This window comes from Nothobranchius furzeri, chromosome 16 (genome assembly GCF_043380555.1).
Source record: "Nothobranchius furzeri strain GRZ-AD chromosome 16, NfurGRZ-RIMD1, whole genome shotgun sequence".
Classification (NCBI taxonomy): Eukaryota; Metazoa; Chordata; class Actinopteri; order Cyprinodontiformes; family Nothobranchiidae; genus Nothobranchius; species Nothobranchius furzeri.
In genome coordinates this window covers 62,681,704-62,699,598 of record NC_091756.1, presented here as the reverse complement: position 1 = coordinate 62,699,598, position 17,895 = coordinate 62,681,704, and the positions used below count along the sequence as shown (strand labels likewise).

Below are 17,895 nucleotides of genomic sequence, written 5' to 3'. Positions count from 1 at the left end.
GATGTGGAGTTATGTTTCGCAATCAGACAGTTTTTGAGAAACTAGCCATTGAATATGGTGAAAATTGTCATTATTGACAAATTTGATTCCACTTTATTTTGAAATGCCATATCAGATCTTTATGAAAGTCGGTGAGGATGTAGTAGTCGATGTGTACTTCAGGTCTGATGTGGAATTATGTTTCGCAATCAGACAGTTTTTGAGAAACTAGCCATTGAATATGGTGAAAATTGTCATTATTGACAAATTTGATTCCACTTTATTTTGAAATGCCATATCAGATCTTTATGAAAGTCGGTGAGGATGTAGTAGTCGATGTGTACGTCAGGACTGATGTGGAATTATGTTTCGCAAATCAGACAGTTTTTGAGAAATTAACCATTGAATATGGTGAAAATTGTCATTATTGACAACTTTGATTGCACTTTATTTTGAAATGCCATATCAGATCTTTATGAAAGTCGGTGAGGATGTAGTAGTCGATGTGTACGTCAGGACTGATGTGGAATGATGTTTCGCAAATCAGACAGTTTTTGAGAAATTAACCATTGAATATGGTGAAAATTGTCATTATTGACAACTTTGATTGCACTTTATTTTGAAATGCCACATCAGATCTTTATCAAAGTTGGGGAGGATGTAGTAGTTGATGTGTACGTCAGGACTGATGTGGAATGATGTTTCGCAAATCAGACAGTTTTTGAGAAACTAGCCATTGAATATGGTGAAAATTGTTATTATTGACAAATATGATTGCACTTTATTTTGAAATGCCACATCAGATCTTTATGAAAGTCGGTGAGGATGTAGTAGTCGATGTGTACTTCAGGTCTGATGTGGAATTATGTTTCGCAATCAGACAGTTTTTGAGAAACTAGCCATTGAATATGGTGAAAATTGTCATTATTGACAAATTTGATTCCACTTTATTTTGAAATGCCATATCAGATCTTTATGAAAGTCGGTGAGGATGTAGTAGTCGATGTGTACGTCAGGACTGATGTGGAATGATGTTTCGCAAATCAGACAGTTTTTGAGAAATTAACCATTGAATATGGTGAAAATTGTCATTATTGACAACTTTGATTGCACTTTATTTTGAAATGCCACATCAGATCTTTATCAAAGTTGGGGAGGATGTAGTAGTCGATGTGTACGTCAGGACTGATGTGGAATGATGTTTCGCAAATCAGACAGTTTTTGAGAAACTAGCCATTGAATATGGTGAAAATTGTTATTATTGACAAATATGATTGCACTTTATTTTGAAATGCCACATCAGATCTTTATGAAAGTCGGTGAAGATGTAGTAGTCGATGTGTACTTCCGGTCTGATGTGGAATTATGTTTCGCAATTCGACAGTTTTTGTCACAGAAAATTTTATTTAAATCGTTTTCATTCTTTTTCTTCAAAGTATTGTTTAATAGATAAAATCATTAAAACGCAGTTTACTCTTAGACAAAATTTAACACATACAGAAAAAGTGGTCATTAGCACATTCAGTCACACATCGTAGAAGTGCGCTTTTATTTTGAAAGACACTCTCGGAAGGAGGACACCGTAATTTCTCTTGTAGTTGCGCCCGTAAAAATCGAAGGAGGGCTGGCTTGACCAACGGATTGACGGCAGTTCATGACGTAGCGGTTGTGGTTCTGGTAAGCTAATTCTTGCTAAGGTAGGTGGAGATCATGGCAGCTTCGAAGCCAGTGGAGCCCCAGTCTGCGACTGGACTACCCCGCTGGCAGCTGGCGCTGTTGGTGGGGACCCCCATCGTGCTAGGTGTTGGAGCAGTTTATTTGTGGAATCGAAGCAGGAGAAAGGGAATGAAAGGGACCGGTGAGCGGAAAACACCAGAAGGCAGCGCCAGTCCCGTGCAGGGCCAAGACGGAGCCAACAGGGAGGAGGAGAAGAACATGGTACTGTTACTGAAGCGTGGAGACACCTCTCGCTTTTATGGCTTAACTATTTTGATAAGAGCACAATTTACATTACTGATGGTTTAATTTCTTCTCTGCACGCATCACTGTCTTAAAACGCGGTCAAGGACACCTGACGTTACTGACGCTTTCAGTGGCTGATACCTTCACGACAGCGAGGCCGATAGCCACCGGTGTGGATTAACCTTTGCTAGTTAGCTCTCCGTCAGGCTAACTCTGCTAGCATGTGTGCTAGCCGACTCATATCAGACATACGCAAAGCAAACACTTGTAACAGAACCCGTTTGGATACTAACCGTTAATCTGGGTGAAAGTATTTCGTCTAAATAAGCATAGCAGTGTTTTTATGTTCTAACAGGCTAACGCAGTCAAGATAAGGAGTGGCTGTCATTTGAATGAGGCTGAGTAGTAGTTCAAATATATTATCAGCTTATTCACGCAACTGTCACGCATGCATAATTAATTTAGGTAATATTCCTGTAAAGGTTTTTACACTGGTGTTCTTTGTAAATAAACCCCCACATCACCCCGCTTCTCCAGCTTCACTGGCTGCCAGTCAACTTCAGGGTTCATCTCAAGATCCTGGTTCTGGTCTACAGGGCCTTACATGGACAAGCACCATCTTACATTGGTGATCTTCTTAGTCCCTACACCCCCAGCAGGTCCCTGAGGTCCAGTGATCAATGCCTACTGGTTGTGCAGCACCAGGTTAAAGGTCAAAGGTGACAGATCATCTGCTGCTGTGGCCCCCAGACTCTGGACCTCTCTCCCCCTGAGCCTGAGATCAGTGGACTCAGTGGTCTCCTTTAAAAAGCAGCTGAAGACTCACTTGTTCAAGCTGGCTTTGGTGTGACCTTCTTCACCTTCTCCTCGTTCAGCTCTTTCTACCAATCCTGCCTTTTACGGTATCCACTGGTTTCCCTCCTTACATTCTTACATTTTTTAATTACAATTTAAATTTTTTGTCATTTTAAACATATTTTTAAATCATTAAAAAAACATCTTTATTATATTTTTGTTTTTGTGAAGCGCCTCGTGATTTTTATCTTGAGAGGCGCTTTATAAAAGATTGTTTTTTTTTCTTTCTTTGTTTCTTAAATGATGTCAAAAGTGATCAAAGTTAAACATCCAGTATATCTATAAAAGTTGCTTTTAAAGGGGTTCGGGATTGAAATCAATACATTTCAAAAATGATCACCAGACTTTCGTTTTGACTATTTCCAGTGACTTCCTGAAGCTGTTCAAGTCTTATTGCCCTCACTCACTGATCTTTATTTACTCCTGTTTTAAAGAGCTCCTTGTCTCTTATCTCCTAGGATGGAGCCAGAGGCCCCTCTACTGCAGAATCCGCTTTCGGTTTGGTGCAGCACACAGACGGGCTCTCCTGTTCTGACATGCCTTGGTCTTGTTTTGTGCATCACTTTAGGTTTTTCTTTTTGCTTTGATAAGTGATGTAAATTAGGTTTGGCAAAACATAATGAAACTTATCCCTACAAATATTGAAATGATTTTTAGAATTAGGATTGAAAATTTAAGTTCAGTTGATTTGGTAATTTTGAACTTATTCTATTAGAAACACGTGGGGTTTCCACTAGTAACAAGCAGCCAGCATAAGTTATTCCAAATACAAACTTTGGGTCTTGGTTGTTGTGGCAGCATACCGGTCTCTTCATTAGAATGTGATGAAACTTCACGCATCTTCTCAGAATAATCTTCTCTATCCATCTGGAAGGTCGTCGTTATTGCCTCCTCTCCCAGGAGTTAAAAGTGTTTTCTTTTGTTTTTGTTGCTACCCCTGTAGTACTGGTCACATGTACCCCTGTAGTACTGGTCACATGTACCCCTGTAGTACTGGTCACATGTACCCCTGTAGTACTGGTCACATGTACCCCTGTAGTACTGGTCACATGTACCCCTGTAGTACTGGTCACATGTACCCCTGTAGTACTGGTCACATGCTACCCCTGTAGTACTGGTCACATGTACCCCTGTAGTACTGGTCACATGCTACCCCTGTAGTACTGGTCACATGCTACCCCTGTAGTACTGGTCACATGCTACCCCTGTAGTACTGGTCACATGTACCCCTGTAGTACTGGTCACATGTACCCCTGTAGTACTGGTCACATGCTACCCCTGTAGTACTGGTCACATGCTACCCCTGTAGTACTGGTCACATGTACCCCTGTAGTACTGGTCACATGTACCCCTGTAGTACTGGTCACATGTACCCCTGTAGTACTGGTCACATGTACCCCTGTAGTACTGGTCACATGCTACCCCCTGTAGTACTGGTCACATGCTACCCCTGTAGTACTGGTCACATGCTACCCCTGTAGTACTGGTCACATGCTACCCCTGTAGTACTGGTCACATGTACCCCTGTAGTACTGGTCACATGTACCCCTGTAGTACTGGTCACATGTACCCCTGTAGTACTGGTCACATGCTACCCCTGTAGTACTGGTCACATGTACCCCTGTAGTACTGGTCACATGTGTTCTGTCGTAAGTGGAAGGTAGCTCTGGGTCTGGCAGAAAAAGCTTTTATAACCTCAGCAGATGCAGTAAGTTTCCTCTTCACCTGAGATTACGTGCTCTGCTCTGGCTTTGCTGTTGCTGGTGTCAGATTCATCCATCACGTCTCCTTTACTCCGCCGTCTTTTCTCAGCAAAACCTTTCCTACAGTGTTTTGGGCAGCTTCGTGTTTTTGCTCGTTGGACTGTGTAGATTCAGCGCCAGCATGTCGGTCACCAACAACACTTTCAGGAAAACAAAATAAAGTTATTAAAGTACATTATGATTCCAATAATCCTTAAATGTGAGTTACGGTATTAAAGAGGCTTCTCCTGCATTCAACAGTTGGGGAAAGTATTTTACCTCTGAAACTGATGTAGTGTTTATGTACCAGTGATTAGTCCTTCATCTCTGCTTCTGTAACTAGAGGAAGTTAATGTATCTGTGATCTGTAACCAGTGTTCTTGTCGACTAAAGAGCAAACAGAGTTACACTTTAAACCGATCACTGCTTCATCTTTTCTCTCATGTAGAGCCCTTTGGATCATGCTCAATCATCAAAGAACAAGGGGAATAAATACTTTAAGGCCGGCAAGTACGAAAAGGCAATCCAGTGCTACACCGAGGCCATAGGTCTGTGCCCCGGGGACCAGAAGGCTGATTTATCAACGTTTTACCAGAACAGAGCAGCAGCCTTCGAACAGCAGGTTGGCACCATCCTGCCATCTGTGCAGAACTTTACTTCGTAAAATCACAAAGACGACGTTCAACAACGTAAAAGAGTCGACTGCATGAGTGTAATATAACGCTTTAAACCGTGCCCTCAGTTGAAGTGGACCGAAGTGGTGCAGGACTGCTCCCAGGCGGTCGAGCTGAACCCACGCTACATCAAGGCTCTGTTCAGAAGAGCCAAAGCTCTCGAAAAGCTGGACAACAAGAAAGAGTGCCTGGAAGGTAAAACTCTTGATTCTTTTTAAAATATTCACATAAAAGATCATCCAGAGATGTTTCAGTGTCGCTGATGGTTGATCTCGTGTTCTCTGCATGTCAGACGTCACAGCCGTGTGTATTCTCGAGGCTTTCCAGAATCAGCAGAGCATGCTGCTGGCAGACAAGGTGCTGAAGCAGCTGGGGAAAGAGAAGGCCAAAGAAAAATACAAGGTGACGGTTTAGTCTGGAGTTTTTGTGTTGTTCTGCAGTGATCATCAGGTTCAATGCGTTATTTTTCTCTTTATTTCCCTCTGCAGAACCGTGAGCCAATGATGCCTTCTCCTCAGTTCATTAAGTCGTATTTCAGCTCGTTCACTGATGACATCATCTCCCAGCCCCTGCAGAAGGGTGAAAAGAAAGATGAAGACAAGGATAAGGAGGGTGAAGCAGCTGAAATCACAGAGAGGTCAGAATCATCTCTGCATGCTTAATTTAATTTAAGGTTCCCATTAGCTGCTGCAACAGCAGTTGCAACTCCGAACGCAGCTCAGATGCGTCTGTTTCAGGAAGTACGTCAGTAGCTTCAGACCACAGGGTTTGGAGTACGGCTACACGATATTAGGAAAACCTGCCATATGCAAGAAAGTGATTAATACTGCGATGGCGGTATGACTTGCAGTAAATAAAAACTTAACTTGGCAACAAATAAATCATGAACAAAGAATTTTTAAAAATGGCAAAAAATCATAAAAACGAGGAAAGAGAAAAACAAAACGAAGAAGAAAAGGCGATCAGTGGATCCTGGGAAAAGCAGAATCAGCAGAACGAAGTTAACTCGGGTTAACTCGGGTTTTTGCTAACCATCCAAATTGAAGTTCCACCCGATTGGCCCAATGGGTCAAGAGCTTTATTTGATTTGTTAAACGCCGTGCTGCCGTCTGATTGACAGAAGGTATTATGGGTAGCAAACATTTGAGCTGACTATTCATTACGACTTTTTCTATTCTTTGCGATACGCATATTGCGCATGCCGATATTGCGACGACGATACATTTTGCGATATATTGTGCAGCCGTAGTTTGAAGTTTTATTTCCTGATATTTGGACATCTCTCCTCTGATTGGCTACAGCAACTCGACTCTATCACTGACTCTGTCTGCTCTGCAATGCTGATGTTTTATCTCCACTAATAACACAATCCTGGATGAGTTCTGCTGTGTGGTGGAGTTGCTAATGCTAAAAGTTAGCTTGTAGTTAGCAGAGACACTCTCAACTGTTTCCTGGACGTTAAACCAACAACTGCCTTCCCCATGAGTCCATGAGTATGAAGTGACAGTGTGACGTTGATCTGTCAGGCTTTTCATATCCTAGTTTCACCGTCTTATTTTCTATCAGAAGCTAATGTAGGAGATAGGTGTAGGAGACTATTTCACGTTCAGCCTGCATGAAAACTCAGTGACTGATTATAATCAGGAATAATCGTTAAAATAATTTTTTCAGTCTTCCACATCTTTAAATAAAGCTGCTTCAGTAGTAGCAGTGACTGTAAAAGTCCCTCAGGGTACATGGTTTCTTGAAAAAGGGTTTTCTGTACATCTCTTTTTTTTTTTTAAGCTTCAGCGTTTATTAAATCTAAGCTTGTTTCACCAGCGCCGGCTACCTGAAGGCCAAGCAGTACATGGAGGAGGAGAACTATGACAAAATCATCAGTGAGTGCACCAAGGAGATCGAGTCAGGAGGCCGGTACACGGCAGAGGCCCTGCTGCTGCGAGCCACGTTCTACCTGCTGATCGGTAACGCTACTGCTGCTCAGCCGGACCTGGACCAGGTCATCAACATGAAAGATGCAAATGTGAAGGTACACAAGTCTGACCTTACGCTGTGCTCTTTGGTGTCCGTGTCTATTAGTGAAACTGAAAGATGTTTAAGAAAATAAATTCTTTTTAATGCTTATAAGCTTTAGTGGGTTAAACTGGTGATGGTTTACCAGCCATGAAGAGCTTCGAGCTGACGTGTTCTCTCCCTCCCTCGTGACCCTGCAGCTCCGAGCCAACGCGTTGATCAAGCGTGGGAGCATGTACATGCAGCAGCAGCAGCCCCTGCACTCCACACAGGACTTTAATACAGCGGCTGAGATTGACACACAAAACCCTGATGTGTACCACCACAGGGGTCAGGTAGGTGGGAGAATACATCACTGCAGCCCTTTTTAGAAGACACTGTCCTGGCAAATCAGCGTAATGCTGCATGGCATTGTGGGACTTTAGCAGCATTCGTTCCATCACGGTTGGTAGTAATCTCACAGCCACGTCGGACTTGTGAATGCATTTTGTGCCTTGGCGCAACAGAGGAAGGTGTCATGATCACATGGGATGCTACTGCCGAGCTCTGGCTGGCTACTATAATGAAAATTAAAGTAAACAAAGGTTGTAAGTTTTGCTTTTGTTAACAGAACCAACTGAGACGGGAAGCTGAAGCGATGCAGAGCTCCAGGAGCTTCACCGGTGGAGGTGGTGATCACTAGAGGTTGCACAGGCACCGGGGAGGACGGGCACCGGGGAGGACGGGCACCGGGGAGGATGGGCACCGGGGAGGACGGGCACCGGGGAGGATGGGCACCGGGGAGGACGGGCACCTTTAGGAGCGACTTTTAAAAAATATTAATGAGCACAGCTTCAGTCGCAAAAACCAAGTTATGTCCAAGATAAACAGAAGTCTGTGGCAGCACAGAGACCGCCCCATACTCCCTTTAAACCACCATCGCCTAATCTTTTGTAAAAAGGACGATTGTGCCACATTACTGCCACCATCAGACCACTTATTAAGGATTTTCAGCTACTGCAATTTGGTGTATAATGGAGGCTTTATGCTCTGCTCCCCGTCTCTGTCCAGGCAGACAGTTTGAACTTGGAGTTTAGTCATCTCCTTTAGGTAGATGCATTCATAAATGTTAGCAGTGTGGGGAAACTGTCTTCAGAAAGAGGATCTTTTTAACAGTGAAGTCCTTTAAATTAAAACTTGTAGAAAGGTTTGCAGTTGGCCAAGATGTCTTCAAAATAAAAGCTTTGCAGCAGCTGACAGTAGGTTTCTGGCTGAGGCTCTGGTATATTTTTCTAATGTTTGTACATCTTTTGCATCCTAAACATTTCATGTTGTTGGCAACAGTCCTAAACGTGGGGTTGGGCATCGAGCATCGATTGGAACCGGTTCCAACTGGTCATTTTTCCTGGAATCGCTCAACGTTTTTTATTTTGATTCCTAGAATGCCGAAGGAAGAGGAATCCGCGGCCGATCTCCGTGAAAAATAAACGTGATCTGCAAATTGTGATCAAGGCTTTTCAGAGCTGATCACACCAGCTGTGTGTGTGCAGCACGAGTCCCCCCTCCCCCACCCGGCGCAGCGGCCAGATATAAACAAACGCGTCTGCCGAACTTTTACTCCGTAACGTAAACGTTAACTCCTGCAGCGTAGAGGAAACGTGTTAAATACGTCAACACGGTGGATTTAATAGAAGCTTTAAAGAACAAACTCTGGACGGTGTGAGTTTGTCTCACTGCAGAAATAACAACACACACGGAGCGTCAGCAGGTGTGTGTGTGTGTGTGTGTGAGAGCGTCAGCAGGCTGAACAATAACCTGTAGAATAATTAATGTCATCATGCTAGAGAGGCGTATCTGTGGTGGACCACACCAGCTGCCACAGTAAATAATAATAATAATAATAATAATAAATGACACACGAAGTTGTGAACATTTTAATTTCCTTTCTGAACTGTTTCTGTTGAGTTTTAATGTTTAAACCTGTTAGCTTGTTACTGACAGCAGCTACGTTTAAGCTTCACTTCCTGTTGTGACTGAAGCTGCTGCAGCATGGAGGTGTAGTTCTCAGTCAGGGTTAGGGTCCTGGACATGATCATCCTGAGAGTTTCAGCTGGAAACAGCTGGACGTTTCTGGATATGTTGGAGACATTTAGCCTCTCATCCCAGAGGCTGCTTCCACACTTTGGTTGTGGTCAGAAACAAACACACTGGTTGTGCTGCAAGTCGTCTTCTTTTGTCTCCAAAACACGTTTTTGTCTAAATGAAGGTGATGTTGTTGTTCATAGAGTTAAAATTCATGTTGAAGTTAAGATTATTTCATAAAGTAGGACCTGTGGTTAGCTGGCTCATGTAGACAAGTCATGTCTTCAAGGAATCGGAATCGGGAACCGATAGGAACCGGAATTGAAACGGGGAATTGGAATTGGAATTGTTCAAAATCAAACGATGCCCCACCCTTCTTAGATGGGACTATGATGTCTGTTTTCTCAGCTGAAGATCCTGCTGGATCAGGTGGACGAAGCAGTGGGAGACTTTGATGAGTGCATCCGGCTCAGACCCGACTCTGCCCTGGCTCAGGCACAGAAGTGCTTTGCCCTTGTGAGTCTTTTCTAATGAACAAACTCAGAATTAAGTTGATCTGATTTGATAGTCCTTCATACAGGCAGTCCTGTAGAATGAAAGGCCAGCCAGTTCATGTTTCCTCTGTGTTTTGTGCTTCAGTACAGACAAGCATACACTGGAAACAACCTATCACAGGTCGAGAAAGCCATGGACGGCTTTGAGGACGTCATCCGACGGTTTCCAAAATGTGCAGAGGGCTATGCTCTTTATGCCCAGGTAAGAGCTCAGCTGTGGGTTATTCTTAGAAGTGAAAGTTGCATAACTGCTGAGGTGTTGACATATTTAGAAATGGTGATGAAGGAATTAGAATCAGAATCAAAAGTCGACTTCCGGTCGAGCGCTCGAAAGCAATGGTGGCATAGGCAGGAGCTCCCACCAGTCCAAGGATAAAATAACCCCCACAACTCGCAAACCAAGAAAACAAGCATAAATGAAGAAAACCACAAGAGGGGGGACAATTCGAAGAGGACAAAAAGCCACCAAACTCTTGGAAAAGAGACAAGAAAAGGAGGATAGCCAAGAGAAAATGTCGGACAAGGAGGAAGAATCGACGCAGGAAAACAACCCAGATATACTCAAACGCCTGACGAATATCGTCAAAGAAATACGGGAGCTTAAAGAAGAAATTAAGAGAGACGTTACGACTCTGGACTCAAGCATTAAGGACGAATTTAACAGATTCAAAGAAGACGTAAACAGCAAGCTACAAGCTAGCTGCGCAGAAATATGAGAGCAGAGGGAACACAGGGTGGAAGCTCAAAACCGCATCGACGAACTGGAAACCTTCAGCGTGGATGCAAGGGAGATGATCCGTAAAACAATACGGGAGCTGAAGAGATTACAAGAAAAGCTAATAGACTTGGAAGGGCGGTCAAGAAGAAATAATGTGAGGGTGTTTGGACTACCGGAAGGAGGAGGAGGAGATTCAGTTGCTCGCTTCATGGAGGACCTGCTGGTGAGGGAGCTGGCACTATCTCCTGATGAAAGCCGACCAATCCAACGGGCTCACCGAGCAATAGGAAGAAGGCCAGGCCCGGGAGAAAATTCGAGGCCAATCATTATCGGCTTCCTAAATTACGAAACAAAGGAGAAGATTCTGAAAAGGCGTGGCATAACCGGATGAAGTATGCGGACACCCAGCTATACTTTAACCACGATTACGCACCGGAGGTTGTGCAGAAGTGCAGAACCTACTCAGAAATAAAAAAAAAGAAGCTGAAACTCGCTTGTCAAAGATCAGGATCCACTGGCCGGACGGCTCCCAGCTCTATAGCACCGCACATGAAGCAGCGAGAGAAATGAGAAGAGGATTGGAGATGCAAGCGATGGACGGCGGTGAGGAAGACGAGGAGGAAGAGCGGTTCCAAAGAGCTCCAGGATGGAAAGGAGTCTGAGGCAGAGAGGGACAGGGTGACCTGACCCAACGGGCAAGAGGAAAATTGAATGAATTCAGAAGACCCGAAACGTCGCAGACTGAAGACGAGTCAATGGGAAGGTAAATCGGCTAAGGGGATTCTACAAGGCTAGCTAACAAAGACATGGACAGGGGGAATAAGGACTTAGGACATGTTGGACTTGGCTAGCAGACGGGAGAACTCTCTAATGGGCCCCCCGTCCGTTACTAGCGAGGGGCCCTTTCAAAACAAGATTATGACTCCAATTATAACAGAAAAGAGCTGGAGGAAGTAATCAAAAGATTAAAAGATAAGTCCCCGGGAAGCGACGGCTTTCCTCCAGAATGGTTCAAGACCTTTAGAGAAGAATTAAAAGTGATGATGCTGGCATCATTTAATGACACACTGACAAAGGGAACCCCCCCAATGGAGAGAAGCTATAATTACGCTTCTTCCGAAGGAAGGGAAGAATAAAGAACTGTGTGAAAACTACAGGCCGATGTCAGTTCTAAATTGTGATTACAAAATCTACACGACAATAATGGCAGAAAGAATTAACCCATTTTTATCAGATATAAAAGACCAATGTGGTTTCATATAGGCCATCAAACCCAGGACAATATCAGAAGAGCCCTGCACATTATAGAAGCAGCAATGTTGCTTAGTTTAGATGCAGAAGAAGCATTTGACAGTGTGAATTGGGAATCAGCCTAGGAAAAAATGGGATTTAATACAAAATCAACAGGAATAATAAAAACACTATACCAAAACCCCAAAGCCAGGATGAAAATAAATGGAAGTCTTACAGATTGGTTTAGATTAGAGAGGTCAACCAGACAGGGCTGTTATCACCAATTCTATTCACGTTATACACTGAACCTCTAGTGCAGGCTGTCCGAGAGGATGAGGATATAAAAGGAATTGATATTAAAGGAGTAGGACACAAAATTGGATTATTTGCAGATGATGTAATAAGTATAAAAGACCCGGATGCCTGCCTCCCTAAATTGATGAAAAAACTAGAAACGTTTCAGTACCTAGCGGGCTATAAACTTAATATGTCGAAAACGCAACTAATGCCTATAAACTATAAACCAAACCCATTTAGAAGGAACACCTACAAATTCAGTTGGAAAACAAACTATATTAAATATCTAGGAGTGACTTTAACGGGAGATCTATCAAGACTCCATGAAATAAACTACATAAAGTCAAGAAAAACAAAAAGATTTAGAAAGATGGTCCACACTACAACTAGATTTTAGTTCAACAATAGAAATAATAAAGATGAATCACCTACCTAGAATTTTATACAAATTTGAATCAATACCGATATGAAATCCAGAACAATAATTCAAGAAATGGAACAAAAAGATTTCAAGAATTGTCTGGGGAGGAGACCCAGGATAAGATACGCCACATTACAGCTCCCAAAGGATAAAGGAGGATGCGGCCTCCCAAACCTCCTGGAATATTACCATGCAGCCCAGATTCGCGCAGTTAGTCTTTGGTGTAACCCACACTACAAAGCGGGTTGGAAAGAAATTGAATTGGGAGGGGAGATACCCCCCCTTCCCCCTTCAGAGTATGATTAGAAATAAACAAGAACTAAAGACCAGTGGGAACACCCTAGATTCTATAACTAAACACACGTTATAAACATGGTTATCAATAATTGGGAAATACAATCTAGATAAGGAAGTACAAATTCTAAATTGGCTGGATAATGATCAAAAATGTATACCAGGGTTAATGGACAGGAACTTTAAGAGGTGGAGAAACAAAGGCATTTCACCATTATGCACAATTATGGAGAAAAGGAAATTAAAAAATCAAGAACGAATATGGGATACCAGACACCGACTATGTTATGTACTTACTAATTAAATATTACTTTGACAAAAAGATAAGACCAGGACTACCTCCAGAACTGAATAAGGTTACAGAAGTAATGAGCAATGCATGCAAGGGAAAATCAGAGAAAATGGTCTCGTTACTATATGAAGGGTTGGGGAGAAGAAGGGAACATCATCTTTATATGTTTGCGATAGGTGGGTTAAGGAAAGTGGAACATGGGTGAGTGACGATGAATGGTGGAACATTTGTGAAGTCCAGAAGTCCTCATCTAGTTCAAAGATGTGGAGAATGTTCTGCTGGAAAAATATGATTCAATTCTTTCTAACCCCATCGATGCAAAACAAATATTCTAGTTTCCGACAAGTTTGTTGGAGGAAATGTGGAAAAGAAACGGGTCATCATTATCATATGTTCTGGGATTGTGCTAAATGAAAGAAAAATTGGAAAGATATAGAAAGTACTATAGGGGGGATGTTAGGCTACAAGATACCTTTGACATTTGGAAAGTACTATTTATGCAATCTGACAAATGAAGACTTACAATATGAAGACAGATACCTGGTCAGAATCTTATTAGCAGCTGCAAAGAAGGGGATAACAAGGAAATGGAGGAAGGAAGAACCAACGGCGACGATCTGGGAGGACATGTTGAAGGAGATATACAGCATGGAAAGATTGACTTACAAACTGAAACTGAAGCAGGAGGAACTGCATGAAAAATGGGAAAAATGGACAACATTCTGTACACACCAGGACACCACTAATGGACACCACTAATGGACACCACTAATGGACACCACTGGCCACACTGGAGAGGAAAAAAAGGAGTGAAACCTCACTGACACCCCGGGTTCTGGGAATTGTGTGTTGTTGTTGTTGTTGTTATTGTTGAAAATAATAAAAAATGAGTTTCAAAAAAAGAATCAGAATCAAGTAAATAAAAAATCCAAAGAGGTGTGTGGTAAAAACCTCCTCTGGCCTAACAGATGATGGAAATGTCTGTGGGAGAAAAGAAATGGTTTTCATTTTACTTCACACGCAGGAGGATGTTTATGAATGGCATCATTTGATTAGCATGATGTCATCTTTGTTTAGTGTGTTTTTGACACGTGCTTTAAAACTCGACACTGTTTTTATTCTGTTCATTTAGATCTGATTTTACTGAGTTCACCAGTTAACTGTTCAGTCATCTAGAGATAACCACGCTAGTACCTTATCTGGAAAATAAAGCTTATTTTCTCTAAATAACCAGATACGGATGTGAAACAGAATCTCCCACATCCAGGTTTATTTGACAGTATTAATGTGATCATGTTAATTATAAGTGCATTGTTATGAAACCGATTTTATGTGGAATGGTGGATGACATCTTCAGGTTTCTGATTTAATGGATACTATTTAATTTTCTTTAAAGTCCTTTCTAGTCACAACAAATCAAGCTTTTCTAAGTCAGAATAAACATTAATCCCTTATCTCAGAATAATGAGATGAAAAACTATCAAGATGATGTCATGAAAATGAATTTCTGAGCATGTCTTCTCTTGGCTTCTGCACCTGCTCGTTTTAGATGAGCAGCTTTATGTTTTCATAGAGTGTGTTGTTGTGTTCCTTTTAGGCTTTGACTGACCAGCAGCAGTTTGGAAAAGCTGATGAAATGTATGACAAGTGTATTGAACTGGAACCAGACAATGCTACGACATATGTACACAAAGGGTAGGGGAGTTTCCTTCCTGCTGGCCGGGTGGACCCTGGTGTCTGAGTGCTGTTAGTTCATGTGTTGTTGAATGTTTGTTCAGGTTGTTACAGCTTCAGTGGAAACAAGACCTGGACCTGGGTCTCGAGCTCATCAGTAAAGCCATCGAGATTGACAACAAATGTGACTTTGCTTATGAAACCATGGGAACCATTGAAGTTCAGAGGTGAGAGCAACAAATAAAGTCAAGTGTTTGTGGGGTTTATTCTTTTTGTTATTGTGCCTTACATAACCTGAGTATTTTTTCTTCAGGGGAAATCTGGACAAGGCAATCGAAATGTTCAACAAAGCTATTAACCTGGCCAAGTCGGAGATGGAGATGGCCCATTTATACTCATTATGTGACGCGGCGTACGCCCAAACAGAAGTGGCCAAGAAGTACGGCCTGAAACCTCCCACACTGTAACCTCTCTGCCAATCGATTGTCAGTTTGTTTTTTTTAGCTGAAAGTAACCGTGCTAAACTGTCTGACTTTAATCGTTTTGTTCTGAAAATACTGAATGCTACGAGGAAAAACCCTGGTATAAGTATTGTATTGAATTCTCAGCAAACGGGTTTGTTTTGCTAAATGAGTTGAGTCCACAGTTCAGGTCTGGATGGGAAGTTCACGTCTGGCTCCGCTACTTAAATGTCAAAACTTTTTATTACTCAGAAATTCAACGAGGTGAAGGAAAAATTCTGAATGGCCAAAATGAAAGTTTATTTAATCCTATGCAGGTATCTGTAACATTGAAATCCACAGAAAATACTGTAAGAACTTCATATAAAGTTCTGATGGACTGATGGTTCATGCTGGTTTGAAAGTGTTTTTTTTTTTCGCACCAGATTCTTTATTGTACTTTTCATGAAAGCAAAATAAAACATAGTCAGCTGTTAGATGTCTGTATTTGATGCTGGAATGGATCCTGGCCCACAGACGGGCCTGTTTACTCCTTTTTAATCGATGGGTTTGCCTGGTCTTCTGTTTTCTTTTAACAGCATGCTCACTTATTAAATGTAAATGCAATGCTCGAGATGTCTTGAACACTAGTAAAATTCTACATGAGACCTTGCACAAAAATGTTTTGGATTAGAAGACATCAGCCACCTGTTCCTATTTTTATGTTATTTTTGAGCTCTAATGTCTGGAGGCATCACCCGGGATTGGGTGTTTGAATGATTTGGGTTTTTGAAACAAGATTTAATTTAATTTTTTTTTTTTTTTACTGTGAAGTATTTTTTCCATTTATATGTTAAGTTCTAGCTTTTAAGGTCTTAAGACATCACAACATTTTAGTTTTCTGTTTTTCATATTCTAAACCCGCCTCACGGTCCAAGGCCTGCATCTGTCCCTGGTGACTTGTGAATGATTAGGTTCTGGGGTTGCGTTCAAACATGATTAACAAAAACGACCATCACAGCTAAAGACCCAGGATGTTTGTTAGTTTTTTGTTTGTTTGTTTTACAGCTTTGAAGGAGCTGCTTCAGTTCTTAAAGCAGTTCAGCAACTGTTTTTTTATTTTTTGTTCTTTTTTTTTATTAAAACCAAACCACGCATTCCTGCTGCTGTCTGACAGGAAGACTGCTCAAACTCAAACTAAACCTTCACACCCTAAACAAAAGCTGTTTGACAGTAACATTGTTCATCAACGATGTGTATGGTGACCAAAGTTGCATATATTGTGAATCCTAATAAAGTTATAATTCTTGGACTGAGTCTCGCATCTGAAAGTGTTGTACTGTATGTTTTAAATTTGATGGTTTGTTGCAATTTAAAAATGTTCATGAATTTTGCTAGTTTCTTGAAAGCTTTATAATGAAGGCTTTGCCCTCTCACTACTTTGACCTTTTCAGCTGGTATTTTTCTATATTTCAGAAGTTTGCTATTGTCCCCGTTGTCAGTGTTTCCCAGAGCACACTGGCCTGCATGTTTTCCATGCCTCTGCTTCAGCACACCTGATATTTATCTGCTTCTCAGGAGGACATCAATTGCTGCAGATGCCTATTAATCACTCCTTTAAGTCAGGTGTGTGGCAGCAGAGACACACTGGTGTTCAAAAGTGTAACATGGAAAACATGGACAGTGTGCCTTGAGGACCAGGGTTGGGAAATACTGCCCTAAGTGACAATTTCAATGTCAACTATAAAGACCAGCTGTCAGACAACACTAAAGTTTTAATTTGCTGCAAATAAATTTTGTTTATTGAAATGTGTGCCGCATGCAGGCAGTACATTCTATTGGTGATCGCTTTTTGGGTGTAACCTTTGATCTAGGGCTGGGCAATAAATCAAAAATTTATTGTTACCGAAATTTCTCACTTAAAGATAATTTTTCCCATGTCAATAAATTTGATAAAGAACTAAAAAAATGTGTGTAGGTTGGCAAAATTCATGTCCCTTTAAGAAGCTGCACCACCTTGAGTCACACAAAAATATGACAACATAATGCATGTGACAGCCTCGTCTAGTGGACATCTTTTGTTTCTGCTCATACCTGTAGTTACTGCCCATTTATCGTAAACGAGGTGAAATCCTCGATGTATCGTGATATTGATTTTAGGCCATATCGCCCAGCCCTATTTTAACCTGTGAATGGAGCTATGAAAAATTCTCTCAATTTAACTAATCAGGCAAAAAATATGTTTTGGGCTTTATTTGCAATCATGCAGCTAATTGTTTAACAGCTTAGGGTGAACTAAAAACCAATAATGGTTCATTATTTTCCTCAAACTCCTTTAGTTGGCAGAGCAGCAGGCAGTGGTATAGATTTCTGTGTTCGGCATGACTCGGTGCAATGCTGGATAATCAACTGGTGGAGCTTGGTTCATGGATGGCACATCAGCTCATTTTGGGTTGGTTCCCCAAAATATTTGAGTTTGAATAAGTTATCCACAATCTTTACCACATTTGATTAGATGTGAATATTTAAAACCCAAATCAAATTTAAGTTTATAAATACTGTTCCATGTTTGCAAATGATTTAGCATTTTTTCATTTTTTACGAAAGTAAACTTTTTTGGTACTTTCTTTTCAGACATCCAACTCAATAATGCCATTACTTTCATATTTAGCCTGTGTACATGTGT

At 41.5% G+C, this 17,895-nt stretch overlaps 1 protein-coding gene across 1 annotated transcript; it reads left to right on the top strand.

The window, feature by feature from the left end:
- Nucleotides 1-1,567: 1,567 nt before the first annotated feature.
- On the top strand, nt 1,568-16,521 carry tomm70a (translocase of outer mitochondrial membrane 70 homolog A (S. cerevisiae)). The gene is made up of 12 exons (XM_015974320.3): nt 1,568-1,917; nt 4,987-5,160; nt 5,281-5,407; nt 5,505-5,614; nt 5,701-5,849; nt 7,034-7,241; nt 7,426-7,560; nt 9,695-9,802; nt 9,926-10,042; nt 14,693-14,790; nt 14,874-14,996; nt 15,083-16,521. The coding sequence occupies exons 1-12, from the start codon at nt 1,690-1,692 to the stop codon at nt 15,234-15,236; spliced, it is 1,731 nt and encodes a 576-aa protein (XP_015829806.1). The 5' UTR covers nt 1,568-1,689; the 3' UTR covers nt 15,237-16,521.
- Nucleotides 16,522-17,895: the final 1,374 nt, after the last annotated feature.